The sequence below is a fragment of the Nycticebus coucang genome, chromosome 2 (assembly GCF_027406575.1).
Source record: "Nycticebus coucang isolate mNycCou1 chromosome 2, mNycCou1.pri, whole genome shotgun sequence".
NCBI classification, from domain to species: Eukaryota; Metazoa; Chordata; class Mammalia; order Primates; family Lorisidae; genus Nycticebus; species Nycticebus coucang.
Genome location: NC_069781.1, coordinates 7,181,704 through 7,196,632, shown reverse-complemented (window position 1 = coordinate 7,196,632; position 14,929 = coordinate 7,181,704). Strand labels below are relative to the sequence as shown.

Sequence of the window (14,929 nt, the reverse complement as noted above, 5' to 3'; positions counted from 1 at the left end):
TGTTTCTTCGTCTTCTCAGAATTTCCCACCAAGAGTACTGGGTGGAATGGTAGAGTGGGGTCAGGGGCTTCCTAGGGGTTTTGGTCAGAAGGTTGGGGATTGCCACTCAGGAAGGCCAGTCTGGAGTCTGCTCCCCCTTTTGTGTGTGACCTCAGCTCCTCTGATCACACACCGCTGGGTAACCACTCACTAGCCGCCCAGGCTGTGCATCTGGGAATCCTAGCCCATCCGGGCCTCTCTCTCTCTTCTCCGCAGATATTGGCCCGGTGACCCTCACGGCAGACCCAGTGCTGTTCCAGAGGGCGCTGAGAGAGCTCTACGTGCAGGTGGGCTGCCCTGCCCACCCCCGGCCACACCCTCACGTTGCTCCTCCCAATTCACACCAGAGACCAAAATCTGCCCCACCAGGTGCCAAGATGGCAGCTTCCCACTCCCCTCATGACCTGCCTCTCAGCTCCGCCTGTGGCCCATGTCCACTGGAGGCCCTGGAGACCAGTACTTACTGGGTTTCCTTCCCTCATTAAATGAAGTAATTTCCTCCAGGAGCTCTTGGGCCTGGTCTGGGCCTGGCACATAATAGGTCCTCATCATTCCAAGAATGAATGAGGTGGGGAAGGAAGGAAGGTGGTGCCAGTGTTCAGTGGCAGGTGTGTGGGGTTCTGGGGAAGAATGTGAAACAGGTCAGCTCAGAGACCCAAACCAGTCCCAAGGCTGGGCCAGATGCCCCATGGCCACCTGGGCTCCATTGCCACAGAGAGCATCTAGCCCAGTTTCTGTTCTTCCACCTGCCCACCGAGACCACCAGCTTCCTGAAAGGCAGAGGGCCCCCATATCAGTCTAGTTTACTGACACATCTCCCAGGGCCCGGAACAGGCCCAGTGCACACAGGGGCTCAGTAAGTCCTTATGGGATGAGAGTCAGGGAAAGGAGCATTTATGGAAAAGTCACCCTATGCCCGTCCTGCTGCTATACCCGTGCAGACCCAGGTGAGATGGGCACGTGCTCCCTTCCTGATGACAGCTCTTGTCTGGAGGGCAGAGAGGGAGGAGTGTGCTTTGGTTTGGGGTTGCCAGGTAACCTCCTTCCAGGGGAGGAGGCTTCCAGTGCCTCCATCCTGGCCAGCTGCCTCTGCCTCCTCCTGGCCACCTGCTGTCCTTTAAGTCACCATGTGGCTTTCTTGGGAAGTTCCGATGCCTCCCTCCCACCTTCCCCATCTGTAGTGCTCACCACGGTGGTAATTAAATACTTGCATTGGGCTTACTGGTCCAGCATCTGCCTATGCTACCAGAAACCATGAGGTGGGCCCATATTGCTCTTGCTTGGGTGAATGAATGAATGAATGAATGATGCTGCTTGTCCAAAACTCAAGCAGGTGGGATGCTACATTATGTCTCCAGGAAGGGAGTGGCTGTGGCTATGACTGGGGCCTGTCCTAGGGTGGCCAGGACAGAGGTAGTTTTAGGTGACTTTCAACTCCCTCTGGGTTCAGAGGTACCCCTGGTGGGGCCCATCTTCAGGAGGAGGGTGACAGTTGCTGACATTCCCTTGCCCTCCAGGGAGGTGGTGACTGCCCAGAGATGAGCGTAGGTGCCATCAAGGCTGCCGTGGAGGTGGCCAACCCCGGCTCCTTCATCTATGTCTTCACGGACGCCCGTGCCAAGGACTTTCACAAGACGGAGGAGGTGCTGCAGCTCCTGCAGCTCAAACAGTCCCAGGTGAGTGACCAGCCCCAGGGGCATCAGTGGGCACCAGTGGGGGTCCCGGGGAAGCTGGAGTCCCCCCTCAGCAGCCCTAAACCCCCATCGGGAGGGAGGAGCTGGGTTCCTCTCCTGCATGGGCTCAGCCTCCACCAGCCCTGAGGCCGCCCAGAACCAGGCTGGCGTGGAGAATCCCAAGCGTGTTCTCACACTCTGGGCCCAGGCTGGCTCCTGCATCCTGGGGAAGACCACACTGCCCTGTCCCCTTCATACTCGCCAGAGTCCAGGCTGTCCATCTCTCTCCTGGTGTTGCCTCTGCTCCTGGTCTCTGATGCCTACGTCCACTTTCCTGTCATCTGGGGGCTTGGAAGATGTGCTTTTTCCTTTTGCAGTGAGGGCTGGAAGGAATGCGAGTGAGGAAGGGAGAGAGCCTGGCCTTCTGGCATCTTGGGGAAGACCTCAAGTCCTGGAATGGCTTCTCTGCTCTCGCACCCAGAACACACTTCGGTTCCTCAAGGTTCTTCCCACTCTGCAGCCTGCAGCGGCTGCTCGGAGATGAGTGGACTTCCATGCCCTTCTTTGTCATTGACTTAACAACAGCTCCTTTTTATTGAGCACTTATTCTATTCTCAGCCCTGGACCCCTGATCCCCATGAGATGGGCACCGTTATTTTTCCCATTCTAGTCATGTGTCACCTGAGCTCAGACAGGGAAGGGCTCACCCCAGATCACTTCACCCTGCAGGAGCCCTGCCACTCACACCTGAATGGGTGGCCGGGCAAGTGGAGAGCCAGCTTCGTGTTCCTTCTGCAGGTGGTCTTTGTGCTGACAGGGGACTGCGGTGACCGCACCCATCCTGGCTACCGGGCCTATGAGGAGATCGCTGCCACCAGCTCCGGGCAGGTGTTCCACCTAGACAAACAGCAAGTGACGCAGGTGAGCCTGCGAGGGGATGACTTCCTTGAACTGCTTTTCCAGGTGAGGCGAGGGCAGTGACCATCCCTGCCTCTCGAGGCTGGAATAGCAATGTCAGCCGGAGGCAGTGAGCAACCCCTGTGGCAGGTGCAGGGATTGTGACTGACGCCGCCTTGCCAAGCCTCCCACCTGCCGCAGAGGCCGGCGCTTGGGCTTTCCAGACAAAATTTTTCAGTAAAAAAGCTGAGGCTTGAAGCAGCACCCTAGGTAGTCCAGGGTGGCAGGTTAGACCCAGCAATGTCCAGCAGGAGTGTATATGTGGTTTTTCTTCTGAGCTTTTCCCTAGAGTCAGGAAACTTGGGGTGAGTGGAAGAGCCAGGGTCCATCAAGGTCTGCTGTGTTTCCGGGGGCTCAGCAGAGAGGGGTCTGCTGGCTTGTGGCCCGAAGTTTCTGGTCGGGCTCTCTCAGAACCCAGCACTAACCAGGTGTCTCCCTCCTGGTCTCAGAGTCTGTCCTCCCTCCCATTCTGTCTCCCTTGGGGGAGGGGTCTCCTACTTCCCCCTCACCCCCCACATCCCTTCCCAGTAGCCAGGGCGATCCATCCCGTGGTGACTTAGTAAATGACTCACAGCCATCTCTCTGGAAAGGACAAGGGTGCACATTCCTGCTTTGTAAATACTCAAAGCTCTTTGGAGCTCAGGTGCCCTTGCGAAGCCAAAAAGTGATGCTGGCGGTCGACTTTGTTGAGCCTGAATGAACAGGCCCCAACCTGTCACCAGATCCTTCCACTGTGAATCTGACCATCAGGTCCTTCCCTGTTGACCCCCAGAGGACGTCCAGATCATAATCTGAGCCCCTGCATTTCCTATCTCGCTGTTTACTGCCCTCCACTCACTCGCTGCCCTGAGGCCTCTGCTGTTTCTCAGGCTCCCACGTCCTCCCCAGAGAAAGCCTTTGCTCATGCAGCATGCTCCTCCCTGGCTCCTCCCACTCTCCCAGTTTTAGCAGACGTGCACCTCCTCACGGAGAACCCCCTGGATTTCCTGTCAAGATAAGTCTCCTTCCACACCCTCTCCCAGCTCCCTGTGCCGCTGTACATAATTGAAATTTTGTGTTTGTAATTGTGCAATTATTTAACTAGGCTGTGCCTTTCCCAGCATGTAGCAGGTGCTGGGTAAATAGCTGGTGGCGAATGGAGGGACAAGGGGTCCTTCATGCCTGCGGCCCCGGGAAGAGGAAGTGCAAGAAGCAGCTCTCTGAGGCTGGTGTGGCCTCGCGCCAGTCCTGCTGTCGCCTCTGGGAAGGGATTTCGTGTGTTGTATATTTAAGAACTGTCTCCAGGGCCGTGTTTAGATTAGCGTGCCTCAGCTCCCTGTTGACAGATGGCGTTTATGGTTCTCTGCGACACATTAGGCTTCATTTTCTGGCATGTCAGCCTCCCCTGGCACTGAGCCACCCAAGCAAGGGTGGGTGGCATTGCAGAGTAAAGGGGTGGCCTGGTTCTTGCTTTGGGAAACTGGGCATTTACATGGGAACGAGGTTTCCCTGCTGGGATGTATCAGACCCAGGGCAGCTGTGCAGGCCGGTGGGGGCCGCTTGCCCAAGTGTGGGGCAGGGAGCCTGGGTAAATCCCCTGCTCTTGGCCGCAGTGTCCAGCTTTCTGCCATGGGGTCTGGGTCGGGCAGCATGTGCCTGATCTAGCTGGGTCAGGCAGCTAGATTGCCAGCTGATGGCCAGAATTGGCTGCCTCTGGGTGGGGGCAGATCCCTCTCCTTCCTGACATGGAGCTCTGTGGTTTTTTAGCTTAATGCCTTGGACCTAGCCCCTCCATATGTTCCATACATTCCCAGATTCTCAGCAAGGCTGGGAGGGCAGCTGGGGTGGCCAGGGCCAGGAGAGAGGAATGGTGCCTTTGCCGAGCTGGGAAGCTCCAGCTGGGAGAACGTCTCAGCAGTTGTAGAAGTCCCCAGACTGTGCCTGTGTGGTCAGTCCTGTTACAGCATCAGAGCGCACCAGTGTGGTGGGGGGGCCTTCTGCAATGCTGTCTCCCCTCTTGTATGTAGCACCTGCTACCTGCCAGGTGTGCCCTGGGTGCTTGGTGTGGAGGTGGCAGTCAGTCAAAGCTCAGGCCCCCTGGTTTTGGAGCACTTCGATTTTTTCCAGTTGCAGAGCCGGCCTCATTGGTACCAGGACCTCCCTTTGGGGTTCCAGGGTAACTAAAGGAAGGTGAGGACCCCCCTATAGGAGAAATTTGAAGTTTTTACCATCCTTAGGAGATGTCAGAGGCAGGCAGCGTGGCCCCTTGAGCCTGACCTGGAAGTGTGCATTTTTGATCAAGACTTAAATAGGTCCAAGAACCTTCTATGCCAGCACAGTGTCCCCCAGGCTCCCCCAGTGCACAGCCAGCTCAGTGCACCATCTCCAGCCCTGATGGTGGGGTGGAGGGGAGGGGTAGCAGAACTGGGCAGACCCCATCATCCTGCAGCTCCCCTGGGCCTGGGGAGGAGGGTGCTGGGCTCCCTCCCTCTCTCCCCTGCACCCCCACCCCCACAGCACACACAACACACACCCCAGTGCAGCACGTCCTGGGGGTTGGGACCCTTCCCCTGTCCAGCACCAGCAGGCACAAACGGCAGATTGTCCAGATCCTGCACATCAGCCATGGGACAGGTGATCCTCCTTCTAAGACAGGGAGGGAGAGAAGGAGGCTTTGTCCAGGTGGTTTTGATTAAGGGATCAGGACAGCCCCAGAGATGACCTCATTCTGGACCCTTCCCCGGGGAGGCGGTGCTGTGGTGTGGTTATGGCCTAGACTCCGGCACAATGCCCAGCCTCAGCTCTGCTGCCTACCTGCTGTGTGACCTTGACCACAGCACTCAACCTCCCTGGGCCACATTTTGGTCTTGTGTACAGCTAGGTTAACAAGAGTCCCTACCTGTGAGTCAGTAGCAAGGGTGGGAGCAAACAGACCATGGGGCGCCCTTGGTAAGAATTAGTGATGGCAGAACTCCACTCCCTCCTGCTTTGGTGGGGAGCCCAGAATATGACCTCCAGCTCCACTGAAGCCCCCTGGAATGTAGGAGCTCTCTCTAGAAAAGTTCCTGGAAAGGTGCAGCTTGGAGCAAGTGCCCAGGGGCACCCAGTTGGCTAGGGGCAGAACGTCTAGACTGGGGGGACCTGTTATCATCACTCCACACCAAGCCTCCTGACACGGGCCCTCTGTGTTCTGATCTCTGGCCCTGAGCCCCATTTGGCCTCCTGGCCTTCCCTCTCTGCTTCCTCAGCCACCCTAGCTGTTAAGTGTCCTGGGAGGGACCTCGGGGGATGATTTGTCTGCCATGAAGGGCCGAGCAGCAGCCATCTGGCCGGTATAGCAGTGCCAAATTTTTCGTTCTTTCTCTATCAGTGACAAAGAGATGAGCCCCATCGTATGGCTGGCCCCCTGCCCCCCTGGCCCCACTAACATCTGGAAGCCATTGCCTTCACCAAATAAACTCTGTGCTTGTTCCATGAAACCTCTTTGCTAGGAAGGTTCCCCAGAGCCTGGGGGCATCACCAGGTCCAGAAGGCCTGGGCAAGAGGGCCAGCCTCCACCACCACTCCCCCACCTCCAAGTGGTGATGGGCTTACAGGATGAGCCCCGGGGGCAGTCCACCTCCTGGTGGGGTCACTGACTTTCAGTGACTTTCACTAGACCTTCCCCTGGTTCAGTAGCCTAAACTACTGAGGGCATGTTCCCTCCTTAGAAGCACTCTGGAAGGACCTTGAAAAGGCAAGTGCAACACAGTAGCCGGTGCCACTTGTCTGGGTAATTGCTAACTGGGGAGGCCACCGCTTCCTGGCAGCTTTGCTCAGGAGGGATCCCTCCTGCCCCTGGAAAGACCTGGCCCTGGGGAAGAAGTTGGCGGTAACAGAGTTGCTTCTTTGCAACTTACATTTTCCCCCAGCTTCTGTCCCCATCTGCAGTGGAGGTTCTTGGCTGCTGTCTTAGGTCCACCCTCGCATGGATGAAGAACCTTGTCCCCATTCCTCAGCCAAGACAGGTGGAACCTTTTCAAGAAACATGTTACTTAGAAAGCGAGGCAAAACAGAAGAAGGAAGCAGCTCCAACTATAAAATCATGAGTTTTCGTAACACAGAATTCTTATCCTGGAATAGCTGAAATCTAGCGGTAAACTTCAGGGGCATATGTTCCAGCTCAGTCTGACAGAACATATTCACTCTGATTCTTACGAGTCTCTCCTTTCCCCTTTCTTCACACGGTGGGCAGGACTGAAGGACGATGACGCAGCGCAGGGAAGGCTGCTAGGTAACATACAAGATGAGCTTTCTACACCCATTGCTAGTCAACTACAGAACTGTTTCTGATTGAGTCTGGACGTGGCTTTGCATTTCTTCTTCAAACAGCGTCCCAGGAAGCCATGTCCAGCTGACTGGAGTTGGCAAGCAGCTGTATACCATTATGCTGGTTCAGGTATATATAAATGTCATGGCACACCTGCCAATGTTGGAGGACTTTTGCATTACAAAATATGAAAAAATTCAAATTAAAAAGAACACACCTACCAGCTAGATTCAGCACCCCCCACCCCAGGCCCTGAGTATTACAGGGTTGCGGATGATTTGGCTACACAAATGGCTTTTATGCTGCTTGAGACAAAGTTATAAGTGCACCTGTCACCCAGATAGGGGTGATTTCACCCATTCCCTCCTCCCCTCTCCTGATCGTTAACACTCTGCTTTGCTTGCTTTATCTGACTCTCTACCCTTTATGTTGAATTGAATCATGACGCCTCATCCATAAATAACTTACCATGTTTTTCCTAAAGGTAGTTTTCAGCATAACGTAACCCAGAATATCATTTAGTAAAATTGATAATAGTTTCCTAGTATCATTGTACACCCAGTCCATACTCGGATTTCTCTAATCATCCTCAAAGATGATATTATCACAGTTTTTGTCAAATCAGGATTTCTGGGCTGCTGTGCATTTCCGTATGTTTATTCAGTCCTCTTAAAGCTGGAGCAACTTTTTATTAGTAACACTAAGTTGTTGAAGAACAGCATCCCCCTGTCCTAGATTCTCTTACTATTTCCTTACAGTGTCACTAACTTCTCTCTTTATACCCTGGACTCCCCCTAAACTTGGTTAAAGAAGGCTGGGGTGAAGGCTGACCTTCTCGGCAGGGACGTGTCACGGTTTGTGCTGTGCCCACTTCCCGTTGCGTCACATCAGGAGGAGATAATGTCGGATGGTCCTACTGTTACTGCTGCCGCCGCGTTAGGTTAGCGGGCCAGCTTTCTGGAAGGCCACGCCGGAGGGCTCCGTGTGGACATCCAGTTCCCCGATGACCTTTCGGCTAATGGTTTTAGCATTCACTGAGGATCCTTGCCTGAAACGATTATTTCATTTGGGGTTGCAAAATGATGATTTCCTAATTGCATCATTCCTTCCACATTTAAGAGTGGGCATTCCTCCAGGAAAAGGAACTTTTGTTCATTAAAAGGGATGATTTGTTTTCTCTGAAGTGCATGGAATCACACTTAGTTCTTTCTCTTTCATGAAGAAATCACCTGCGGTAGTGGCAAGTGAGATTTTACTGTTTTGAATTCTGGTTTCTCTTCTTTTGACTACTGTTATGTGCGTGTGGATTATATAATTCAATGTGTTTCATTTGATCACGATGATTATTCCTTTGTGGGCTCAAGTTGTCCCCAGTTTAACTCCTTCAAGCTGGTTTCTATGTTCTTCTCATATGTCCCCATTCATCTTTGGGAGCATTTTTGCTTTATGGGTTAACCAGTGGTCCCACCCACGCTTACCTTATCACTTGCCTTCCCCAGACCTGGAAGTAGCAATTTCTCCAAGGAACCCTAGTGGGGAATGGGGTTTAGAAACCGAAATCTGGAATCACAAGCAATGGTCACTGATACTGGGATTTGGGGACATCATTGCTTCCGGATCTATCTAGCGAGTTGATCCTGATTCGAGTTTCACACTGCAGATCTTTTACTTCGCTTAATTGATGGCACGCTTGCAGCTGAGCTTAGGTGATCCGCCTGCCTCGGCCTCCCAGACAGTTGGGATTACAGGTGTGAGCAGAGCCAGGGTTTAAAGCAGCGGTTCTTAACCTGTGGGTCGTGACCCACAGGAACTGTATTAAAGGGCCATGGCATTGGGAAGGTTGCGAACCACTGGTAAAGGTTTTCTCTGTGGTTCTTTTTGTTGTCAGGGTCCTCCCACTGAGAAGGAACAGTTGCACCACTGGGTTCTGAACTCACTTGGAGCTGTTCTTTTCTCTCTGTGGTTCTGGCACCAGGTGTAGTCGGGCTCTCTGGGTGCGTCGTATGTGACACTCCTGGAGGTAACTTGGTCTGGTAAAAGAAGGTGCAGACTTGAGGGGCCCCTCCTCGCCCCATTCTCTGGCTTCCATACTAAGGAGGAGGTATGAGCTGGGGAGGGGAGGGGTTGTGGGAAATGGGGAGGGGGGACGTTCCAATGGCCCTGCCCAGGGCTCATGTGTCCCACTGGACTCACACAGTCACTGAGCAGCTCCCAAGAGCCCTCACTGTGCCAGCCAGTGAGCCCAGGGCTGACACATGCGTGCACACCGCAGAGGGTCTCTGCCCCTCCACCCCCCACCCCGGAGCTCCCAAGCAGGGCAGAGAGGTTTAGAACCAGTGAGTGTGAAGTGCTGCAAAGTAGCGTGTGCCAAGGAACAGGACCAGGGCCAGGGAGGCATCTTCATGCCTACAGGTGGAGAATGAGCGGGGATTCCTGCAAGGAGAAGGACCTGTGTGTGGGCAGGGCTGCCCAAGCAAGGCTTGGGAGCAGCATAGCAGGCATGGGCAGAGTCAGTGGCATGGTGACCTGGGGTTGGCTTGAACAGGTGGCTCAAAGGCCATGGTAACAATTTGTAGAAACTAATTCTGTGCCCCATGAGATACCATTTTGGTTATATCAGGGGCTGTTAACATGAGGTCCTTGCACTCATGGGTGGGTGTCTTTGAGGAGTTTGGGAACATCCTAAACTCATACCCCAAACATGTACCTGAGGGGTATTATGGTATCTTGGGCCAATGGGACCTTGAATCTGATTCTCAGAAGGATTTATCCAACACATATGAGATTTTAGAGTGAATTAACAGTTATAGAAACCAGGGGTTTAAGATTTCCTAACCCTGGGAAAAGTCAATACACTAATTCCTCACTTCCGCGGATCAGGAAGAGACTTGAAGGCTTTGAGCTCCTTTCAGTCCTGCTGGGGGAACACAGCACCCTGGTGGGCGCACAGTCTGGCCCTGGGCATGATCATGGACTATGTGGATCTGGGGAGAGTCCAGATCTCCAGGTTCATCCATGTGTGGGGTACCAGGAGGGCTTCCTGGAGGAGGTGATGGTGCTGTAGAAGCTGGCAGGTGGAGGAGGAGAGTCTTCCTGGCAGAGAGACATGCTCTTGCCCTTTCTCTCAATTCAGGTGTCATAACTCAGAGCCCATAGAAGCCAGGAGTGTGACAATGTGTGAACCGGGCCTGGTGTAGGGCAGTAGGGAGTGGGGTGGCCTTGGGTGACCTGGGAATTTTGCATGCTGCCTAAAACCCATGAGGGGTGGGCAGATTCTGCACATGGCCCCCCAGGTGGGGACCAGCCTCAGGTGATCAGACGCAAGTAAGACATTCTGAGCACCTGTTGGCATCAGCGGCTCACACTCACCTCCCAGGTGCTGAAGTGGGTGGAGACAGCTATCCAGGCCTCCAAGGTGCACCTGCTGTCCACGGACCACGAGGAGGAGGGCGAGCACACGTGGAGACTCCCCTTCGACCCCAGCCTGAAGGAGGTCACCATCTCATTGAGTGGCCCAGGGCCCGAGATCGAAGTCCGAGATCCCCTGGGTACGTGTGAGACTGAGCTGGAAGGCCAGGAAGGGACAGAGCAAGAGTCTAGGGGGTGGGAAGTGAGTGACGGCACAAGGTTCCAGGAATCAGAAAGTTGGGGGGCACCAAATGAGCAGAAAAGGTGCCCATGTGGTGCGGAAGCAGGAAGGCTGGTAGCTGCCAAGCAAGGGGCATTAAAATAGCCCCTAGCATGTGAGGCTCTCACTGAGCATCCCCATGTTAATCAGGGAGGTCTCAAGGTGGCAAGACTCACAGCACCTTGGCCAGGTGGGAGCTGGGGCTCAGTGGGTGAGAACTCATCAAGGAAAACAGGTAGTGTCAGTGCAACCTGGATGTGGTCACCTGGTCCCATGATGCTTTGAGGACATCACGGACACCCCGGTCTTGAGGCCAGGGGCACAGCCTGCACCTGAGGGTGGGTCAGAATGAGATAAGCCCAAGGACCTCAAGGGCCTGCCCCCTTGTCAGTTTCTGGGAAGTCTGTGGCTAGCGTTTGGTGGGCTGTGGGTTCCTGGAGACAAGTGGGGCCCCTGTCACCCCTAAGAAGGGTCAGGTACTGAGCAATCCTTGGGCTTCCACAGGGAGGATCGTGCAGAAGGATGAGGGCCTCAACGTACTCCTCAGCATCCCTGACTCGGCCAAGGTCATGGCCTTTAAGCCTGAGCATCCTGGGCTGTGGTCCATCAAGGTAGGGGACACTGGGTTGTAAGGGGAGGGGAGACCAGCCTCACCAAGCTGGAGCGATATCCCTCCTGGGGAGCCTGGGGTCTTTGGAGGAGTCAGGGGTGCTTATGTGGGCATATCAATAGGAGTGAAGGGTCAAGAGCAGAGGAGGGGTGTTCTGCCTGGCACCTGGGGAGGAAGCAGAGTGTTTTGGGTTAGTTTGAGAACATTTAATAAGGGCTTGAAGAAAGGACTTCAGTGTTCACTGGCTCACAACCCTGTCCTGTGAAGAGTGTGTAAAAGAAGCAAGGGGACTGTGGGGGTATGGCTCAGCAGGGCCTCTGCCATCTACAAGGTGCTGGGGACCAGGGGTGGGGCAGGCCCAGTCCCTGGCCGAGTGCCCGTGAATGTGCCTTGGAAGGGCGGGAGCGCCTGCTGACCAGGCAGCATTTTTTGAGCACCTGCTTGGGGCCTGGTGCCATGCTGGGTGCTGCAGGTGAAGTGGCAACACCAACCACCTGCCTTTCAAATCTGAGCATCTTTGAGCCAAGAGCTGAAGGCTGGGCAGGGAGTAGACCTGCAGGGGGACAGACAGGGCTGCAGGGGTTGGGGAGAGCTGAAGGCAGGGCAGCCTTGAGAGTCCCGCTCAGGCTGGGCTGTGAGCTGGCTACTCCATTTGGGGACCATTGTGCCAGGTCCCCAGGCAAAAGTAAGTCGCCTATGTGCCTGCAAAGATGGGAGAATTTCAGCTGCTGACTTGGGCCAGGTCAGGTCAGTCGCCCCCTGCCCTGGGGCAGGGGTGCTGGGCGCTGACGTTCCGGTGACACGGGGCCTGGCCCCGGGCTAGGTCTACAGCAGCGGCCGCCATTCAGTGCGAATCACAGGGGTGAGCAACATCGACTTCCGGGCCGGCTTCTCCACACAGCCCTCTCTGGACCTCAACCACACCATCGAGTGGCCCTTACAAGGTACCGTCTCCTGCCCCTGAAGGTGGCGCTGAGCTGCCTCTGAGGAGAGGGGGTCTGGCTTTGGGAAGAGAGGGGAGCCCAGGGGGCAGGCTTGGCCGAGTGTGACTATGGAAGGACTGGGGCGGGACCACAGTCATGTAAACCGAGCTCCCAGGCCAGCACCCTCTCCTCCAGCCCCAGGCCAGATGACGCTGTGATGTTTACCTACAGAATATCCTCTCAGCCCCCAGAAGCCCCCAGGACCCTTAAGCTGTGCTCTTTTTTAAAAGAAAAATTGTTTCAGATAAACATGAGGGTACATATGATTAGGTTACAGTGTTTGCATTTGTTAGGTGGGGTCCCTGTTGTAGTGGTGTGCCACACACCCTTACACGGTGCTCACAGATGAGAGCACACTACCCCCCGCTCCCCCACAACTTGAATTTAATTGAGTTTTTCTCATGTGGGCGTGTCTTAGTTCATCTCCTGGCTTCATATTAGCATTGAGTACATTGGATACTTGCTTTTCCATTCTTGTGATACTTTACTAAAGAGGCTGTTCTGCAACTGAATCCAGGTTACTACAAAAGCCATAAAGTCTCCATCTTTTTTGAATGGCTGAATAGTGTTCATGGTATACATATCCCACAGTTTATTAATCCATTGGTGGGTTGATGAGCACTTGAGCTGTCTCCTTCACTACTGAGTTCACATCCCTCCTTTCTTCTTGTCAAAACCTAAGTGTCTCGGGTCCCACTCCTCCAATCTTCCGGCGGACATCAGACTAGTTCAATGAAAGGACAGGTGCTAGTGGGCCGCTGGCTTACCGAAAAGCGAAACAGGGCCTTACCTTGAAGGAACAAATGTGCTGGGGGATATTTGAGTGCCCCCGGGGCTGATGGGAGTTGCATAGCCTAGAGGGACATTGAAGTTGGAGGCACCGGGTCAGTTTCCTGATTGGAAGCCAACAGCGTACCTGTGTCCGCCTCTCGGTTCCTCCTGTAGAAACCTGGGGCCCGGGGTGCCAGCTGCCTGAGCTCCATGCCAGGAAATACTAAACAGTGTCAATCAAGGGTTTCAATTTAAGGTCTGGGAAATATGGTGCCTGCCATAGGGCCATTTGGAGGATTTTGCTGGCATCAGCTCAGAAGAGAGACGGGGAGGGGCCTAGACGAGGTCAGGCTGAGTCCAGACCACTGAGTAGTGACCAAAAGTGGCACAAGCCAGATGCTTAAGGCTGTCTTCCGAGTCTGTATCTTCTCTGTTTGTTTTTCTTGTCAGCCCTGGTTGGTTTTCCTGCCAGGAGCTGCAGTCAGATCTTTACAGTGAAAAGGGGCGGCTTGCTGTTTGGGGGCTGCTTTGTCAATAGCAGCAGGGGAGAAGCAAGGAAACATAGGTCCTGACATACAGCCAGGAGGGACAGAAGTCCTAAAGTCACTGCTAGAGTGGGGATTGAAGGCCGACCTGACCCCAGGGCCCATCCCCAGGGGAAGTGTGTGCAGGAGGCTGCACAGACGCTGTTATGTTTCTGCTTTTGATAAAGATGTGGGTCCAAGACATTTTTTTTTTAAAGAGAAACAGTGCAAATGATCATGATTGGCAATTGGCCTCGGGACTGGCCACACCAGGGAGTGGGGGAAGCTGTGGCTAAATGGATAGTGGAGGCTTGGAACATGGGGAGCAGCAGTGACACCCTATTGTTCCAAGGTGATTGTTCCAACATCGGAGTGGGGCCCAGCACTGACTTGATTTATTTCCCAAAGGAATATGGACTTCTAGCTCTTTATATGCCCTTTCCTGGACATTTCATGGATCCCATTGACCACATACACAGGCTACCAGTTTCTAATCCCTGAGAGAGAAAAAAATTATAGCTGTCCAAAAAGGGAGAGATCTGATTGATGTCCCCAAATCAACTAAAGGGATTCTGAAACTGAGTCCAGTTCAGCCTTTCTTGGGATAGTGTGAAAAGTACCACATTTCTATCAAGGTACAAAAGAAAGCAGAGAAAAGCTGAGTGTGGGGAAAGGCCAGGCAGGAGTCAGGGTCCCGGACTGGGGTGCTCGCCCCGCAAGAGGTCACGCCCTGAGACCCGTGTGACAACAGCGGATGCAGAGTCAACTCTGGTGGGCAGAGAGACGGCCACTTCCTGGTTCTGCTCCATAAGTCTGCAGGTGATGTGGCCATCAGGAAGCCATGTATGGAAGGGCAGCGGTATTTCAGGACCACGGACAGTAGCAGGGCCCCTTCTCCCACTGCCCCACCCCAGCAGGAGTTGGTGGAAGGGTTGGTAGAGAAGGAGGGGTAGGTAAGGAGGGAGGCACAGGCTGGTCCCTGGGTGCAGTCCCAGGACCTTGCTTGAGGAGGATCGCAGACCCCAGTACTGATGACAGCACCTTGCTCCTCACCCTCCCTTCTGTAGGGGTCCCCATCTCCCTGGTGATCAACTCCACGGGCCTGCAGGCACCTGGCCGTCTTGACTCAGTAGAGCTCACGCATAGCTCAGGACAGCCCCTCCTGACTCTGCCCACACGACCCCTCTCCAATGGATCCACCTACCAGCTGTGGGGCGGTTCGCCCTTCCATGCCCCACAAGAGCGCTTCTATCTCAAGGTGAAGGGCAAGGACCACAAGGGACACACTCTCCTCCGCATGTCTGGAGTTTCCTACAGTGGGGTGCCCCCAGGTGAGTGGGTGGCTCTTTTGTGTCCCAGCTCCCCAGCTCACTCAGAGTCTCATTTCTTCCTGGAAGCTCTCCCTGACTCTATTAGATTAGGAAATGTTTGTTCCTTAAGCTTCTAAGGAAAGCTG

General features: G+C 54.4%; 1 protein-coding gene across 1 annotated transcript in view; it reads left to right on the top strand.

The window, feature by feature from the left end:
- Positions 1-14,929, top strand: part of HMCN2 (hemicentin 2) — a 141,032-nt gene that overhangs the window by 14,598 nt on the left and 111,505 nt on the right. The window contains exons 2-8 of the mRNA XM_053559715.1: positions 256-326; positions 1,557-1,715; positions 2,511-2,633; positions 10,334-10,505; positions 11,090-11,196; positions 12,019-12,139; positions 14,541-14,804. Coding sequence (XP_053415690.1) covers positions 256-326; positions 1,557-1,715; positions 2,511-2,633; positions 10,334-10,505; positions 11,090-11,196; positions 12,019-12,139; positions 14,541-14,804 — 1,017 coding nt within the window. The remainder of the gene's footprint in view (positions 1-255; positions 327-1,556; positions 1,716-2,510; positions 2,634-10,333; positions 10,506-11,089; positions 11,197-12,018; positions 12,140-14,540; positions 14,805-14,929) is intronic.